Below are 15,426 nucleotides of genomic sequence, written 5' to 3'. Positions count from 1 at the left end.
ATTCACTTGACTAGCAGTGTGATCCTAAGATGATATAGTCGATAGAATTTGGATTTTAGAGTCATCTGGGTTTGAATCTTATGACTGTGTTTGTCCATTATCCCTTCCGTTCTCTAAGTTGAGTTTCCTCGTCTGTAAAATAGGACTCATAGCACCCACTTTGCAGAGTTATTGGGAGGATTAGACATAATGACAAAATGCAATGCACTGCCTATAGTATATGCTCAGTTTTTATTGTCATTACTGTTGCTGTTAATGCACTGAAGTGAGAACAATGCTAGACCTCAGTGAAGGTCAAAATTTACACAAGATCACGGGCCGCTCAAAGGAAGGGTCTGTGGTTTGGTTGTTTCCATAGCCCTAGACCAGAGGTCCGCAAGCTGCAGCCCGTGGGCTGATCCAGCCCGCTCCCTGTTTGTGTAAATGGCTTGTTTGTGGAGCACGGCCACAAACCCATTCATTTTCCAGTTTGTCTTTGGCTGCTTTCAGACTCTGACAGCAGAGCTGAGTAGTTGCAAAGCTGGAAATATTTATTATCTGCCATTTTGCTGAAAAGGTTCATTGATCTTGCCCCAGACCATGGTTTAAGACCTGGTAGATAACAAGTGCTCAGAACTTCACTTCTCTAACCCGTGACCCTGGATCTGAATCCTGGCTCTCCCATTACCTTACCTTACTGTGTGACCTTGGATAAGTCCCTTTCCCTCTTACGCATTCAGCCCCTTTGAAAATTTGGTTTACATAAGTAGCCCTCAAACACGTAGCATATCACCTGGGAGCTTCTTTTTTTTTCTATACAGATTCCTAAACCTCATCATCAGAGATGCTGACTCAGTCGGTCTGGGGAAGGACTCCAGAATCTGAATATTTTAAAGCTGTTTAGGTGACTGATCTGCAGCCAGCTCAGATGCCATTTGCCTCGTCCTCACACCCTAGTGAGCAAACGAATCGCCCTCGAAGCCTGTTAAGAGTACAGATTTCTAAGCCTCACTTCCAGGGATTCTGACCAGTAAATCCAGGGTGTTCCCTGTGAGTCCATAAGTCGATTATAATGCCCAAGAGACAATAGGGAGTGGTAGGGACTGTGGTGAGACACAAGGCCCATACCGGTCTAAAGGGACAGCCGCTGTTCAGCTTTAACTATGTGTTAAGTTGCAGGAACGTAGGCCTACCGTTGCCAGATCATTTCTTTTTCAAGGGAAGACAAAAGTTTCCATGAACTCTTCCACTTATAAAATGTTGCCAGTTAATTCAATTTTAAAACATTCTTCCAGACAACTGAAATACTTCCCTAGGCGGTATTTGCCCTAGACCTCCAGCTAAATGATTTCCGAGATCCCTCCCAACTATAACCATCTAAGATGTAAATATTTCACAGATATTTAAATGAAGCTGACTTCCGGTCCCTCACTGCTTTCAATGCTTCACAAATATTAACTCGTTCAATCCTAAAACCCTTTTGACAGATGAGGAAACTGCGAATAGAGAAGGCGGTGGGTGTCTGAACGGTGATGTGGATCCAGACAGGCTGGGGCCGCAGAGCTCGCCGCCTCCATCCCCACCTCCCCCATCCCACTGGCTGACTCTGCTCTCTCTATCCCACGAGCACAGCAGACAGCCCGGCCCACCTTCTTTGCCCGCAAGTTTGAAGCTGTGGTGAATCAGGAAATCATCGGGCAGCTGGACTACTACCTGTATGGGAACTACCCCGCGGGCACCCCGGGCCTCCGCTCCTACTGGGAGAACGTCTTCGACGAGCCCGACGGCATCCACAGCCTGAGTGACGTCGCGCTGAGTTTGTACCACTCCTTCTCGCGCCTGGGCCTCCGCCGGGCCGAGGCGTCGCTGCGCGCCCCCGGGGAGAGCAGCTGCAGGTGAGCGGGGAGGGGCGGGCTGACCAGGGACGCGGGGCGGGACAGCCCTCCTCTGCGGGGGCTGCGGCTGCACGCCAGGCATCTCCCTAAAAATCAGCCACGCGACGTCCCAGCCTTCAGAGCCTTTCCTGTCTAAACCATCGTCACCCTTTTACCTTCTCAGAATAGCAGATCTAATGTTTACCTACTTATTTCCTTTCTGTGGACTCATTCTTTTTAAAAAAAAATATTTATTTGGCTCTACCAGGTGTTAGTTGCGGCATGCATTATCTTTCAATTGTAGCAAGTGGGATCTGGGCCTCCCTGGTGGCTCAAACAGTAAAGAATCTTGCCTTCAATGCAGATTCGCTCCCTGGGTCAGGAAGATCCCCTGGAAAAGGGAATGGCTACCCACGCCAGTATTCTTGCCTGGAGAATTCCATGGATAGAGGAGCCTGGTGGGGTACAGTACAGGGGGTCACAAAGAGTTGGACACGACTGAGCGACACACGCACACGCACACACACATGCGCGCGCACACACACACACGCAGGATCTAGTTCCACCAGGGATCAAACCCAAGCCCCCTGCATTGGGAGCATGGAATCTTAACCACTGGACCACCAGGAAGTCCTGTCTTTCTGTGGACTTACTCTTTAGGCTAAATATACATATTTTAGAAGAAAGCTTTATGCACCATATTAGATAGTTCTGTTTGTTTTAAATGGAAAGTAATCATGAAAATACAGAACTTTTTTTTTTTACTTTTTGTTTTAGAAAATGTCAGATATATACTAAATGGAGAGAAAAATGAAACCCCATCTCCCATCGCCAGCTCTAGTGATTACCGACTCCCAGCCAGTGCAGTTTCATCTCTGCCTTCACCCCCCTTCCCCCTCCTCCCAGATCAGTTTGATTGATGCAAATCCCATAAACATTTCCTGTGTCTCTGAAAATTGACTCCTTCTTAAAACACAACCATACTATCTTTGTCAGACCTGAGAACATAACCACTAACATCATGGAAGGCAGAACCATTATTTAAAACGTTCACGTAACCTTTAGAATCATCTCATCTACCCCTGGTGGGTACTAGTTGATGCTTCAGGAAAGAATGTTCTAGAATATTTGGAAAGAAGAGGGAAGGTGGGGAAAGGATTCAACATCACCCCCACCTGCCCTGCCTTTCCCTAAGCCTACCAAACCCTTTTAATTTGGGGCTGCTTCTCTTCCTCTTCAGCAGTATGCATTGCAGATATTTCATAATTGCAAGGATTACGTGTCCTGTGTCTTTCGCTCAGCATTGTACTATTAGCCCCTCCTCTCCTTGCTCCTCTGCAGCTTTCCATAATGATAATGACCCTTTTTAATGCCGCTGGTATTCCATTGAGTAGAAATTCCAGAGTTTGCTTAATCCAGCCCTTTCCTGTTGCCATTGTTCTGATGAATATCTTTTTGCAGAAAGCCTTTTTTTTCCATTCTCCTGTCTGATTGTTTCCTGAGGATGGACTCCCAGAAGTGCCTCCAATCTCTCTCCTTCTCTTTCTTGTTCTGCCTCTGCCTCCTCCTCCCACCTTCCTCTTTAAACAACAAAGAAAAAATTATTAGCATCAGTCTTTCTCCTCTGAGCCTTCTATGTGCCCCTCCTTACCCTGCTCTTCCTTCCTCTAGGGGGACAGGAAAGGGACTATTTTGTTCTACAAAACTCTGAAAACATGGAAGGTTTTCCTGACTGGGACCCCATGCAGATCAGCTGGGTTTCCACATGCCTGCAACAATTTTCCCCTCAGCCTTCTCTCTCCTCTACCTGCAGGTCCTGATTTAGTTTAAAAGAAGACCAGAATGGGTTAGAAACCCAAAAACTGCTGTTTGAACTCCACTCTTCCTAGCTATTGACCTTGGACAAGTCTTGAACCTCCCTGAGCCTCAGTTTCCTCATCTGTAAAATGGGAATAATAATAAGCCTTACAGCATAAGGTGTTGTTAGGTTTAAAGGGGATAATCCTCTAAAACTACTTTATTAGTCATGTATTGTTATTATCATTGTCCCCATTTTAACAGTATTTTATATATGAAGTGCTTTAGTAAATGTTTATGCCATTGCTGGTATCTTAGTTGCCAGTATTCTTAAGCTGCAGCTGTGTGAGCTACTTGCTCCATCACTGGTCAGATGAACTGTCTATCGGTTCCTCTGTGCTGTCCTTGACTCCCCACTCAATCTACCTTTTCAGAGGCTTCCAGGGTCATCTCAGGTGCCATTTCCTCTGTGAAGCTGGCTAAAAGCTTCCCCAGTAGCCCAACCCCCATCTTTCCTCATTTGAAAGCAGATTTTCCTTTAACACTCCCATTGCTAGTAACAGCAGTGCCTCAGGTCAAGGTCATCAGTGAGATCAAGGTCATCAGTGAGATCAAGGTCATCAGTGAATGCCTTTTCCTCCCTGCTAGTCCAGGGGCAGAATCCCTGTCCCAGGAGCCACAGTATATGGCCCCAGTAGATGACACAGTGCCTGATGCTTGGAAGGCAAATATCGTTTCAAGAGTAGTTTTAATCCCAGGTTTCATAGCATTTGTAAGGTAAATAATCTTAGATGAAATTTTGAAAGACACCTCCAAGTGATTTATGATTGCTGAAATTTTCTTCTGCTATTTGTTTTGGGATTAAGCAAGCCATCAAGTTGCCTCAGGCCTGGAATCCTGTGGCTTCTACTTCATTTTTTATTATAATGGAACCCTTGTGCCTTGCTGTGGGCAAAGCCAATACATTTATTCATACAAGCCTAAAAATAAATCAGGACAAAGGACCCTTATCCCAAAAGGCAAAAGAGAGTAAATTCCTACCCTAGAGCTATCTGGGGAAAAAAGTAGAAACTTTGTTTCAAAAATCTCATTTTCTCTGGACATTTCATGCAGATTGTGGCTTTCTAGTCTATAGTATACACTTTCATAAAAAAAAATGTTTATTGATTTTTTTTTCTCATTAGAAGATAACATTTATTCATTGCAGAAAATTTCAAAATGGCAGATGGAGAGAACAAGAAAATGAAGGTTTGCTTGAGAATCCCTTTCAGAAATAAGGATGTCAGTGTTTCATTACGGGTCCTCAAATTCAAATGTGGTCTAGGGCCAGGAAGGAAGCATGTGTCCTTAGCTAAGGATGGACTGATCCTATGGACCAGGGGCCCCCGGGTCCCGGTACTGAATTCCATTACATCCTTGCCCTGTGGGAATGTACACTTGGAGCTACCAATCACATCTCCTGATTTTTTCAGACAAATTAGAAATCCACATTTTTGTGTGAGCTTCCCAAATTTTTTATTGCCCACCTCATTTAAATAAAAAATGAAAACACCTTTGGGCCAAGCAGATGCACCAGAGGCATTGTTTAGGTTCTATTGTGTTGCATCTGGCATCTTCTGCTGCATCTAGTTACAACTCTCCTCTCAGTTTTAGTTACTTAATTACCATATACAGTCTAGAGGAGGAACCAATGGACTTTGTGTTCAGTTCTGGTTGCAGGTTCCCTAGATGTATCTTAGAAGCAAAGGGTTCAAGAGAATATCCTTCTAGAATCCTCACTCAAACCTTAAGTATCGATTGAGCAGGCGTCATGAGGCAGGCTCTGTGTTAGGCACTGGGCACTCAGCCATGACCCAGACAGACCAGGCCCCAAGCTCAAGGTCCTCCCATTCTAGTGTGAAGACAGGCAGTACCCCAGCTCACAGCAACAGGAACAAAAGTCTCTAAAGATAAATGTTCTGCAGAGAGTGAGGATAAGTTCAAGAAACAGCAGTGAGTTGGTGACTTAAGAGTCAGCAGTCAAGGAAGATCTCTCTGAGATGGCAACATTTAGCCAAAAAGATAAGACAGAGCCCACCATACGATCAGTAGAGGAAAAGAGCATCCCCAGCAGAGAGAATGTCGTGTGCAAAGGCCCTGGGCTAGAAATGAGCTTAGGGTGTTCAAGACTCGAAAATCAGGTCCACGTGGCTAGAAGGTGGTGAATTGGGACAAAGTGAAACAAAATGAGGCTAGAGAAAAAGGCAGGACTTGGAGACCAGGTAAGGAGGTTGGGTTTTATCCAAGCATAAGCAGAGCCCCTTGTGGTATTTAAGGAAGGGATGACAGATATGGCTGCACTGAGAATCCGTTACAGCAGACAAAAGAAGGAGGAAAAGTAAGGCAGCTCCAGCAAAGGTCCAGGTAAGACATGATGGTGGCTTGGACCAGGATGCTGGCCATGCATAGGACAGTGGAGAATGGATTCAGGTGGAGAAAACAGGACTTCTTGGAAGAAGAAACACAAGCAATGCAAGGTTAACTCCTGGATTTCTTGACCATCGCTTATTTACCTGACCCCTTAGCAGCATCCCATACAACTGACTGCCCCCTTCTGGAAACACTTGCTTCTTTTGATTTCCATGGTAATAACTTCTCCTGCTTTTCTTCAACTTTCACTAGTCCGCCCAGCTTACAGAACAAGCCCTGACAGTGTATTATTTATCCATTGCAATAATGTCACATAACAATCTAGCCCCAAGTCGGGGTTTTGAAACGATAAGCATTTACAGAGCCTTCAAGCTTGCCGGTGAGCTGAGCAGTGTTCCTGGGCTCTGCTGGCGTCTCTTCCACTTCTGTAGCCAGGGGCAGGTCAGGAGGGAGGCTCTGTTGTTCTTGGCTGGGAGTTGTTGGTGGGTCTAGGATGGCTTCAGCTCGGATACCTGGGGTGGCTCAGCTCTGCTCCAAACATCTCATCTTGCCATGCATTAGCCCACCTGTGCTCTCACAGTGATCACAGAGGGGCAAGAGAAGGGATGGAAAATGTGCAAGGCTACCTGGGATCCTGGCTCAGAACTGGCATGATACCTCATCTCCTGCTGGCCAAAGCAGATTTGAGAAGGGGAAATAGACCTCACCTCACTGGTGCAAGGAAACCCACCAAGTCACCTGGGAAAGAGACAGAAGAAGTGACAATTTGGGGACATGAGTGCAGGCAACTCCAGGACACTTTCACAGCGCCATCTATGCTGTCTCCACAAGGAGACATTTAAGTTTAAATTAACTCAAATTTAGAATGCGTTCCCTCAACCACACCAGCCGTATGTCAAGAGCTCCGTCATCAGCAGTGGTTAGGGTTACTGGGCTGGATGGTGCAGATGTAGAATGTTGCATCCTGGCAGCAAGTTCTGCAGCACAGGGAGGGTTTTCTGCTTCCAAAGTCCAGACCCAAGTGGACCTGCGACGGCCGGGAATGTGCAGTGAGCAGTCTGAAGACGGGGCAGGTTTTTTCGCTCAGAGCCTCGGAGGCACCTGATAACAAGGCAGTGATTTCAGCAGACGCATAACACAGAAAGGCAGCTTCCCCTTTATAATCAGACGTAAAGACTTAAACTCCAGGGCAGGAGCAGAGGGAAAGCAGTGAGCAGGACAGTGATTTGTGGAATGCTGGAACCACAAGCATCCTGTAAGTGCCGTGCGCCTCACACAGTGCAGAAGCCGGCAGCTTTTCATTTTACAGCCAGGAAGGACAAAGACCTAGGCTTGTCCACGCTCGTCCTTCCTTCTCTGTCTGCTCTCCGCCCTCCTCTGGGCATCTGTTTAGCTTCCCTGCCCCTTTCAGCCCCTTTGTGGATCAAAGAGCTGCATCTGAAAACATGCCATTTGTCTATGTATTTATTTCCGATTGGCAATACTTTTTAAGCATCATACCCAGTGCATTGGTGAAAAGGACGGTGAGAGTGTAAATCGGAACAACTTTTCTGATGAACTTATACAGCAGACATCAAGAGCCTCTTGGAGATTAGAGAGGGAGAAAGATGTTTCCCAAAACGCTTTTGCTCAAGGATGCTTACCGCAGCATTGTTTAGAATGGCAAAAAAAATTAGAAACAAGTTGAATACTCAATGATGGGGAACTTTCTCTGTTTATAAAACCATATTTTGGTATTATAGTTCCATGTCACGGTATTACATCCACTGGAATAATGTATACACACACACAAAAAATCATGTTTTCAGAGACTATTCAAAGACATGATAATGATCAGGAAATATACTATGAAGCAAAACCAGGATAGAGCCAGTGTATATATTATGATCCCAGAGAACAGAGAATTTATGTAAATATGTGCATAGAAAATAAGGCTGAAAGGAAATATGTCATGATGACATTGTTTGCACACCATTGTCCCTTCTCAGTACCCAGCACCAGAGAATCACTGAATATACCTGTGAATTGACACCTTCTATCCCTGATGCTGGGAAAGATTGAAGGCAAAAGGACAGTGGGGCAGCAGAGGATAAGATAGTTAGATAGCATCACTGACCCGATGGACATGAACTTGAGCAAACTCTGGGAGATAGTGGAGGACAGGGAAGCCTGGCATGCTGCAGTCCATGGGGTCGCAAAGAGTTGGACACAACTTGTTAGTTAGTTGTTGTTAGCAACTGAACGACAGCAACTTGGAAGAAGCATCCAAAGTAGCCATTTTTATTTTCATAATTGTGCTTTCATACAGTCAGTATGTTTTACACTTATGATCAGCAGAAAAGTTATTGTTAATAGTTACTGAGATCCTAGAAACATGGGAACAGCCTTCAGGAATACGGTGAGCTTTGTATAAAGTGGGGGTTATCGTAGGAACAGGATCAGCATGATGGTGAGGAGCCCCGTTGTGACCGACACACGTCCAGTCCTGACCCATGAGCTCGCGTGAGCCTGTGTGTGTTTTTCAGGTACTATCCAATGGGCCACCCAGCCTCTGTCCACCTCTACTTCCTTGCTGACCGTTTCCAGGGCTTTCTGATCAAGCATCATGCTACAAATCTGGCCGTGAGCAAACTCGAGACCCTGGAGACGTGGGTGATGCCGAAGAAAGTCTTCAAGATTGCCAGCCCACCCAGCGACTTTGGGAGGCTTCAGTTTTCCGAGGTAGGAGGGCAGGACTCTCTTACAACGTTGCCTCTGGCTGCACCGTTGCTGGGTTCTATTCCTGCTCTGACACTTGTAGTTGGAAATGGAGGAGAAGGTGCCTTGAAGGACCCCAAGGATAAGCTTGCCCTGTGCCTGGAGAAGGTCCATGGTGGTGCGTATCAGTGCACCAACCAACCTGGAGCCTTAGGTATATCTTTATAGTAGAACTTCTATTCCTTTTCATTTTTTACCCTAATTAGTTAATTCCTTCTAATCCTGTGTTAGTAATAAACCAATAACAAGCCAGTTTCCTAATGAAGTTGTGGCATTAGACCCATTTACAGATTGGAGAACTGAGGCCTATGGAGAGTCAATAACTTTCTGGATCATAGCTAGGAAGCAGAAGAGCTCAACACTGAATCTAGATCGCGTAGGCCACAAATCCTATACTTAATTGTGCTTTTGTCTCCCCAGTTCCTAGAATAGGGTTTAACTAAGAGTAATCACCAGATCAGTCATTGAATGGATGAGTGTTGGATGCATGCATGCGTAGAGGATTGGACAGAGGTGTCAGTAGATGGACAGATGGTCTGATGCATGGATGCATGGATCCATGGAACACAGTTTCTACCTCCCAGGACTGCATCGGCTTTTAGTTCTTTTTCTGCCTTGGGAGATGGATTCATCTAGCACCTCCCTTGTAATATCAACACCGTCTTGAAACCTGAAAGGCGCTACAGAATCTGGCCTCTGTCTGCTTCTCCAGTCTCACCCAGGACCCACTCTTTTTCCCACTCACACTTCTTGCATCTTTACCCACATTCCAAGTTCTTTCCTGCCTCAAGCTCGTCACATGCGGATCCTCCTGCCCAGAATACTTTCCCCCAGGCTTTCACCTTTTTCCTGTGGTCATTCTGATTTTAAATGCTGCACTTTCAGAGAAGCCTTCCATGCTCACCCACTTCTGTCACAGTTTTTCACCCAGTACGTCCCTATTTTATGTTTCTTAGCGTTTACCATCTCAAATGACCTTGTTGATTTCTCTGATCACCTGGTGATTGTCTGCAAGAGAGCAGAGACTATAGCACTTGCTCACTGCTGTATCCTCAGCACACAGAAGAGGACACAGCCTTTGTAGATGTGAATAGGATTTCTGAATGAATGAGTGTATGTGCTTGGGTAGTGATGCTGGTGGGAAGGGGAGGCATGACCAAGCTTGGTGAGTGTTGTCCACACAAAACTCCAGCACCTGATTTCTGCCTTCTGCATGTCAGCAAGTAGCTAAAGAGGTGGTCCATCCCTGGAGTTCAGCATTCCCAGTGAATTTGGCTGCTGGGTTAGGGGTAAATAGTCTGACCATAGGATATGGAGAATCTTGGGGGCCAGGAGTGGGATGGGAGGAAGCATCTGACCTGCTTACATTTTCCAGCCCCTGTGGCCCTGCCTGGCCAACCTAGGCCTGACTGGATGGGCACCACATAGGCAGGGGTGGAAATTTCTTATGAAGTCACCATTTTCTTTCTTTTAAAAGGTTCATGTATTTATTTAGCTGTAACGGGTCTTTTTGTTGCAGTGTTCAGGCTTCTCATTGCGGTGGCTTGTAATGTTGCAGAGCAGGGGCTCTAGGGCACACAGGCTTAAGTAGCTGAGGCTCAGGGGCTCTAGAGCACCAGCTCAGTAGTTGAGGCTCACGGGCTTAGTTGCTCCACTGCAATGTGGGATCTTCCTGGACAAGGTATCAAACAGGTGCCCCTTGCATTGCAAGGCAGGTTCTTAACCACTGGACCACCAGGGAAACCCCAAGCCACCATTTTCAATGAAGGCTCCAAATGGATTGGCTGGATCCGAGCTCCGTGGGAGCCCACTTCATAAATTACTGGTGTCAAGGAGCAATTAGATGCTGCCCCAGTTGGATTCTGTGCTGGGGGCCCAAGCAGCCGATTGAAGACATTAATGTCCCATTAAGGAGACGGATGCCTGATCACTGGGCTCTCCCTGTTTATCAGCCTGCTGGTGGGTAGCTGGGCACTCCTGGCAGTGACAGATGTTGGCCACTCCATGACTAGTGATTAGTTAGGGCCTGTGCTATAGCTCTGGTACCCTGGGTGTGGGAACCACCCGGATTTCTGGCAGAGGAACAGTGTGCGGTGTAGGGAGCCTTGAAACTTGTGTCATGAATTTTTTTTCTTGGTTTTAAGGTAAATGCTGTAAAATTGGACTAGAAAGAGGGAATGAAGTACAGGGCCACTTTGTGGGCTGTTGAGAATCTCCACTGGGTCACATGGTCCTGGGGCTTTGCATAGGGCCTGGTTCGCACACTCCATCCCTGGGAGTCCCATGCTCATGGCACAGAGGAAGGCTGCTCCTCCCTTCAGCAGGCAGCCCCCGAGTGCCTCTGATGTGCGAGGGTGGGAGGGGCAGTGGTTAACTGAACAGACCAGATCCTTGTGGTCATGGCATTGCTGTTTACTGGGGCAGCCAGCCAGCGATTGAGCAAATAAGTGAGCCAGAGTATTCCAGTTAATGACAAGGATTATAAAGAAAATAAGACTCCATCCATGTTTTCTGAGGGCTTGACAGGCTGGTGGGACAGCTTTCTGTTACCAAAACAAACTTGGGTCCTCTCACCCGGACTCAGTAAAGCTTAGTCTATTGACATAGGGTTGTGGTGAAGGAAAAGTGCGGTGCTTATTGCAGACGCCAAGCAAGGAGACCAGGCAGCTAGTGTTCAAAAGGTCCAAACTCCCTGATAGCTTTCAGGGAAAGTTTTTTAAAGACAGGGTGAGGGAGGGCACTTGTGGGGTGCATGACCGGCTCGTGGATGTTATTCTGATTGGTTGGTGGTGAGGTATTAGGAGTCAACATCATCAACCTTCTGCTTCCAACGGTTCTGGGCTCTCTGTGCTTGTGGGCAGCATACAGTTAACTTCTTCCACCTGCTGGGGATTTCAGTGTCTGCGAAAAGGCTTGAGGTTATGGCTCAGAATATTATCTATTGTCCTTGAGGAGGAACTAAAAGATCCTCGACTTCGTTTAATGCTAAACGATTATTATTTTGTCTCACTTGACTGTTTTCCTTTCTTTCTGCATTTTCTCACACCTCTGATTAAATTCTTTCTTTAGAGCTTGAAGAAGGCCTTGGAGGCTAAAGTTTTTATTATAGACAAGAGGCAGGTGAAGGACCTAGGGGATCTGTCCTGAGGAGGCCCCAAAGGGTCTTGCTGGGTTACACGTTGATGGAGCGAGTCATTCAGGAAAGCATTTCTAATGAGATAACTTCAGAGTTGAAACCTGTAAAGGAGTCAGCGGTGGGGAGACCTGGAACACTCTGGGATTGTCCAAGAGAAGAGCATGTGCAAAGGCCCTGAGGCCCCAGGAAGGAGCTTGGCATGGCCAGTGAGCAGGAGGAAGGTCTCGGGAGCACAGGGGACAGATCATGAGGGGTTTCACAGGCCCTGGAAAGAAGTTTGAATTGCATTTTAGGTGCAGAGGGAAAGAAGTCTTGGTGGGCTTGAAGCTGGGGAGCAATATATTGAACTTGATCCTCAATACATACTTAAATTTGAGTAATTGATCACTTGATGGTAAATGGCAGTGGTGACACCTGGGCTGAGAGCTGGATAATGAGCTGGCCAGGAGGAGAGTGAAGAAGGAGAGAAGACCCAGCCCAAGAGAGAGCCAGGCACAGGCACAAGATCTGGGGCTGAGAAAGCCCTTCTGGCAGACGTGCTGAGAGTTTCCAGGGTGTCCTGGACAAGGGGAGTGGAGGAGGAGAGAGGGATGTAGATGAGGCTGGAGTTGGATCAGGAAGGACCTGACCTTGCAGGTCAGGACAGGAGGAGAGACTGGACTAATGAACAACAGGAAGGAACTGGAAAGGATTGTATGGAGGGAAGTCGCAGAATGGGACATCTCTAGAAAAATCTCTGTGATGTTGGGGCCTGGCTTGCATCCTGCTCGCTCATTCATTTATTCCCTCAGTAGGCAGTGTTGTTCTCACTCCTCCTGTGTTCCAGCCACTGTGCTGGCTCCAGGGGTCCTCAGGAGGAGCAGTCCCCGCTCATCCTCTGAGGGATCGGTTGTTACTATCCGTGACTCCCTCTGCTGCCCTGAGGACAGCGCCTCAAGGTCAGTCTTCGCCCAAAGACGGAAACTTGCTGTGGGCCTGTGATTGTGTATTACAACCACCCCTGGTAGGTGGTAGTTGCCTGACACATCTGTGTTGGATAAATGAATGAATGAATGAATGAGTGGGTGAGTGAATAGGAGGCAATCCACAGAAGAGTGAATGTTAGCTGAATCAATGCCCCTATGCCCTTAGCAGTAGGCCTGGAACACCAGAAACTCTGGATAAATGTTGGCCATGGAGCCCTGTGTCTTAGGGATGGGTATAGTAACTCATGGCAGGAACAATGAAAACGTAAACCAGCTCGTGTTTGCACTGCACGTGTGAAGTCTGCTCAAGGTGTAGACATGTTTCCTCACACCTGCACCACCTCCGCTGCTCGTGGAAGGACCACAGAAGCAGTACAGGCCTCGTAGACTGCTCATCGCCTGCTGCCATGTGGCCACACGCTGCGTCTTCAGAACATTATACTAAACCTCCTGGGGGAGAGAATACCCCCTGATTTCATCTTACTTGAAATAGTAACAGAGCTCAGTGTCAGGGATCTATGTCGTTAGTTCATTTTTTTGCCAAGTTATTCATGCATGCATTCACCAGGTGATTGATGGAGCATTGACTCTGTACCAAGCAGTGCTGGACACCAGAATTCAGCAGGGGGGCAGTCACAGGGATCTGAGCAGTGAGAGGCCGTTCACTAGGTTGTTCTGGATACTGGGTGGAGAGTAAATTGGAGTCCCCAAAAGGGGAAAGATGGAAGCCAAGAGCAGATTTCTGGGGTCAGAGCCATACACACACACCCCACTGACTGGCAAGAAGGATGGATCAGACAATCATCACTCCCCATAGGGTCCAGCTCAGAAGGCTTTGGGGAAGCCAAAACTGTCTCTTCCTTGGAAAGCCATCTGAACTCCTGCGTATGATAAGTGATGCTGAGGGACCCTCCTTTTTCCTAGCTTATGACAGGGCAGTTCCAAATCCTGAGCTCCACTCTTGTTCAAAGTGATTGCTCTAAAAAGAGGCACGTGATCTGGAAAGCCAATGACCAAAGTGGAAATCAGCTGCACTTGCTGAGTGGCAGGAGTTATGTTTCCTTGGGATGGCCTGCAAGTGGGCATTCATTCATTCCACATGCACGCCATGAACCAGACACAGGAGGCCCAAAGTAAATGGACCATAGGCCCCATAATACTTCAGACTAGATCCAAATCCCAGATCTCCTGCCAACTGCCTGTCCAGCCTTAAGTTACTGAGCAAGTAACTTAATTGTAGCCTCAGTTTCCTCATCTGTAAAATGGGTAAATGAAGCCCAGTAAGCAGGATCCTGGGCTTCCCTGGTGGCTCTCTGGTAGAGAATCCACATGCCAATGCAGGAAACATGGGTTTGATCCCTAGTTTGGGAAGATCCCTGGAGGAGAAATGGCAACCCACTCCAATATTATTGCCTGGGAAATTCCACGGACAGAGGAGCCTGATGGGCTATGGTCCATAGGTTCACGAAAGAGCTGGACACAACTTAGTGCCTAAACAACAACAACCAAACCAGGATCCTAGGCCTTTCTGGGATGGAGCACCCACATTCAGGCCCAATGATTTCAAGATTCGCTCTTGTGTTTCAGGTCGGCACTGACTGGGATGCCAAGGAGCGGCTCTTCCGCAACTTTGGGGGTCTCCTGGGGCCCATGGACGAGCCGGTAGGGATGCAGAAATGGGGGAAGGGCCCCAACGTGACCGTGACTGTCATCTGGGTGGATCCCGTCAACATCATCGCAGCTACCTACGACATCCTGATTGAGTCCACTGCCGAGTTCACCCACTACAAGCCCCCTTTGAACTTGCCCCTGAGGCCTGGGGTCTGGACGGTGAAAATTCTCCACCACTGGGTGCCAGTTGCAGAAACCAAATTCCTCGTTGCACCTCTGACCTTCTCAAACAGGCAGCCCATCAAACCAGGTGAGTGCTTCCAGTATGTCTGCGGGGTAAGTATTCCAATGCGAAGGCCCTCCCAGGTCCTCCAGCTGGGCAGGCAGTCCTGCTCAGATGTGGGGCATGTGGGCTGCCTTTGAGAGCAGTGCTTGCCTCTCAGGATTTTTTCCTGCTCATTTGTCATACCAAACCTTCTAATTTTCTGCCTGTCTCTGCACACGGAGGTGATGTCGTCTGTCTGTATTAGACACCTATTTATTAGATGCTGTCCCATTGGACTTCCAGAAGGCCCTAATCATATTTGAAACAGATGGGAAATAAATCCAGGCTGACATTGAGTTTCAGCATATCTTGTTCACTGTTTAAAATAAAAATAATTAAAAGAGGAATTTCTGTTCATCAAAAACATGATACACTGGGTGAAGAGACATATCACATACTAGAGGAAAATATTTGCCACACATTTTAAAAAGTGCTCATATTTGAATATCCAAAAAGAACTCAAATTCAGAAATTCCCTGAGTCAGAGCAAACTATAAGCCATAGGCCAAATCCAGCCGACTCCCTGTTTTTGTAAATAAAGTTTTATCGGAACAGAGTCACACTCATTTACAT

At 47.0% G+C, this 15,426-nt stretch overlaps 1 protein-coding gene across 1 annotated transcript in view; it reads left to right on the top strand.

Moving 5' to 3' along the window:
• The window catches only part of XYLT1 (xylosyltransferase 1), a 346,872-nt gene that overhangs the window by 324,070 nt on the left and 7,376 nt on the right, over positions 1-15,426 (top strand). Inside the window, exons 9-11 of the mRNA XM_068968807.1 lie at positions 1,612-1,874; positions 8,585-8,780; positions 14,505-14,838. Of these exons, the coding sequence (XP_068824908.1) occupies positions 1,612-1,874; positions 8,585-8,780; positions 14,505-14,838 (793 nt within the window). The remainder of the gene's footprint in view (positions 1-1,611; positions 1,875-8,584; positions 8,781-14,504; positions 14,839-15,426) is intronic.

This window comes from Capricornis sumatraensis, chromosome 3 (genome assembly GCF_032405125.1).
Source record: "Capricornis sumatraensis isolate serow.1 chromosome 3, serow.2, whole genome shotgun sequence".
NCBI classification, from domain to species: Eukaryota; Metazoa; Chordata; class Mammalia; order Artiodactyla; family Bovidae; genus Capricornis; species Capricornis sumatraensis.
The sequence above is the reverse complement of the archived record's forward strand: the minus strand, read 5'-3'. Positions and strand labels throughout refer to the sequence as shown.